Here is a 2,820-nt window from a genome sequence, read left to right as displayed (position 1 = left end):
CCCCATCCCATCCCCATCCCCATCCCATCCCATCCCCATCCCATCCCATCCCATCCCATCCCCATCCCACCTTTCTTCTCAGAGCCATAGGACCAGTCATTGTCATTGATGTCATCATTGTCCTCTTGGTCACTCTCCGACTTGTTCATGTTGTTGCTGCTCGCAATCCTGCCCAGGGAGGGGGGGTGGCATCAGGTCCCCATTGTCACCCCCCCATCTCCCCCTTTCCCCATCTCTGTGCCCACCCAGCAGCAGAAATTCCTTCTCCAAAGTCAGACTGGCACAGGGAGCCCCATTGGCCATGGGGGTGACCAAGGACTGAGGGATGTGCTGGGTGGGCACGATGGGGGTGGGCTGGGGTTGGATTAGTGGATCTCAGTGCTCCCATCCCCAGCACAGTGAAGGATGGGGACAGCACAGAGCTCCCAGCCCACAACCAAACTGCTGTGCCTCAGTTTCCCCCATGGTTATGGCTGTTTTTGGGGGGGGGTCTCACCTGCGGTTGGCGATTCGGCTGCTGTTGCGCCCCATCCCCAGGCACTTCTCCAGGTGGGGGGCGAAGCGGGAGGCGGCGATGCTGCGGCTGCAGTTGGGGCAGACACATTCCTTGTTCTTCCATTGGTTGTAAACCTGCCCAAAGATGTCCACCCCCGGCTGGTCCACGATCTCTGTGGGTCAGGAAAGGTGGGAAGGGGGGGAGCAATGAGCCCAGCCCTATATCTCACCCCATGGATTTCTCCCTGTTGTCTCCCCCCCCCCGTTTCCTCCTCACCAAAGTCCTTCATGCTGTCGGGGTCGGTGTCATCCAAGAAGAAGTAGCCGCATTTGACGGCGCGATGCACCTCGAAGCACAGCCCCAGGCAGGCGTCCTCCACCAGCTCTGCATAGATCTCATGCGCAATGGCCTGCAGAGCAAAGGGAGCGAGAGGATGAGAATGGGAGGGGGAGATAGAAATAGGGGGGGACACATAGTGTGCCCCATCCCCATAGGGGTGGCTGTGTCTGCTCACCTCCAGCTTGCTGTTATCCAGGCCAGCCACAGACATATCCTCCATTTTCATTTGCAGCTGCTCAGGGGGAAGCGGCGGCCGACGCTCATAGCAGGGGGGGGGCACAGGGAGAGGGCTGAGGATGGGGGGGGACACTGAGTGCAGACAGTGCAGATAGACCCCTATTAACCCCCCCAATCTATACCCACAGCCAACCCCCTCCTACCCATGGATATAGGGGAGAGGGTCCCAAACCGGCTGTTGGGGGGGATGTGTGTGTATTGGGGGGACCAAACCCAAAAGCAATCGATCAAATAAAGCATTAAGATGGGGGGGGGGCAACCTCACACTGTGCCCCAACTGTTGCCATGGAGGAGAGGATCGAACTCCCCCATATACAGCGTAATACCCCCCATATACACCGTTATACCCCCTTATACCCCCTTATACCCCCCCATATCCCCTTATACCCCCTTATACCCCCTTATACCCCCCTTATACCATTAAACCCCCCATATACAATGTTATACCCCCCCCTTATCCATATCCCCCCCTTATATCTTATACCCCCCCTTAAACCATTATACCCCCCATATACACTTAAACCCCCCCATATACACTTAAAGCCCCCCATATACAACGTTATACCCCCCTTTATACCATTATATCCCCCTATACCATTATATCCCCCTATACCATTATACCCCCCATCCCCCCCGTTACCCCCCCCCCATTCCCATCCCCGAACAAAGCCGTGTCTCTCGGTTCCCCGTTGCTGTGGCGCTGTTCAGTCCCATTCCCGTTCCACCCGTCACTCACCGGCGCACAGTCCCGAGGCTGCCGGGCCAGGCTCAGGCTGAGGCCCAGGCCCAGGCCCGGGGCCGTTCAGCGCCGCCCCCCGGCCGGGCCCGGTTCCGGTGCCGCCATGTTGGCTCGGTGCGGCGCTGAGGGGAGGGGCCGGCGGGTGGGGGAGGGATGGGGGGGAGCTGGGCGAGATGCGCATGCGCGGCACGCCCACTGCTGAGTGCCAGCCAATAGGAAAGCGCCGCAGGAGCAGCGACCAATGAGGAGAGAGAGCAGCCGCGCGGGGATGGGGAGCGGAAGAGGCGGGGCTAAGATGGGGGCGTGGTCTATTTGAGGGTGTGGCTTAAAGTGGGCGTGGCTCCAGTGGGCGTGGCCTATTGCCTTATATGGGCGGTACAGTGCTGCATGGCCGGCCCCATAGAGACCCCAATGGAACCCCCACCCCATAGCGACCCCTCAGGGTCCCCCCTATGGATCTGCCATCCTTGTGTCCCCTCCCTGTTGTAATCCCTGCCCTACTGGCCCCTATGGGCCCTCATGTGACCCCCCATAGTGACCCCCCCCCACATTGCCCCCATGGACCCCCATACCTTCGGTACCCCCCCATACCCTCGTTATCCCCCATAATAACCCCATGTGGGTCCCATTCCCACACATCTCCCCCCCCACAACGACCCCCATCCCTGTTCCCCCCAATACTGACCCCTTTAACCCTATTCCCTCCCCATAGTGACCCTCATATCTCTACAAATCCCCCCCACAACGACCCCCCAGCAGTAACCCTACAAACCCCCTACCCCCATCCTCTTCCCATAGAAACCCCCAGGGGGGTCCCATTCCCACCCACCCCCCATAGCGATCCCCATGGACCCACCATAGTGACACCCATCCCTGTTTCGACCCCCAAAGGACCCCATCCCCCCCCATAACAACCCATATATCAACCCCACAACGATCCCAAGGCCAGCAGTGACCCTATAGGACCCCCCTACTCCATTCCCCCCTATAGGACCCCTATGGACCCCCC

General features: G+C 59.7%; 1 protein-coding gene across 1 annotated transcript in view; it reads right to left on the bottom strand.

Annotated features, from left to right (window-relative positions):
* The window catches only part of ATXN7L3 (ataxin 7 like 3), a 4,020-nt gene extending 2,876 nt beyond the window's left edge, over window positions 1-1,144 (bottom strand). The window contains exons 1-4 of the mRNA XM_032449352.1: window positions 1,011-1,144; window positions 773-905; window positions 497-668; window positions 69-168 (exon numbers count right to left, since the gene is read on the bottom strand). Coding sequence (XP_032305243.1) covers window positions 69-168; window positions 497-668; window positions 773-905; window positions 1,011-1,061 — 456 coding nt within the window. The 5' untranslated portion in view covers window positions 1,062-1,144. The remainder of the gene's footprint in view (window positions 1-68; window positions 169-496; window positions 669-772; window positions 906-1,010) is intronic.
* Between the last annotated feature and the right edge of the window lie 1,676 nt (window positions 1,145-2,820).

Source organism: Coturnix japonica, chromosome 27, assembly GCF_001577835.2.
Source record: "Coturnix japonica isolate 7356 chromosome 27, Coturnix japonica 2.1, whole genome shotgun sequence".
NCBI lineage: Eukaryota > Metazoa > Chordata > Aves > Galliformes > Phasianidae > Coturnix > Coturnix japonica.
Note: the sequence above shows the minus strand (reverse complement) of the source record. Positions and strands in the feature narration are given on the sequence as shown.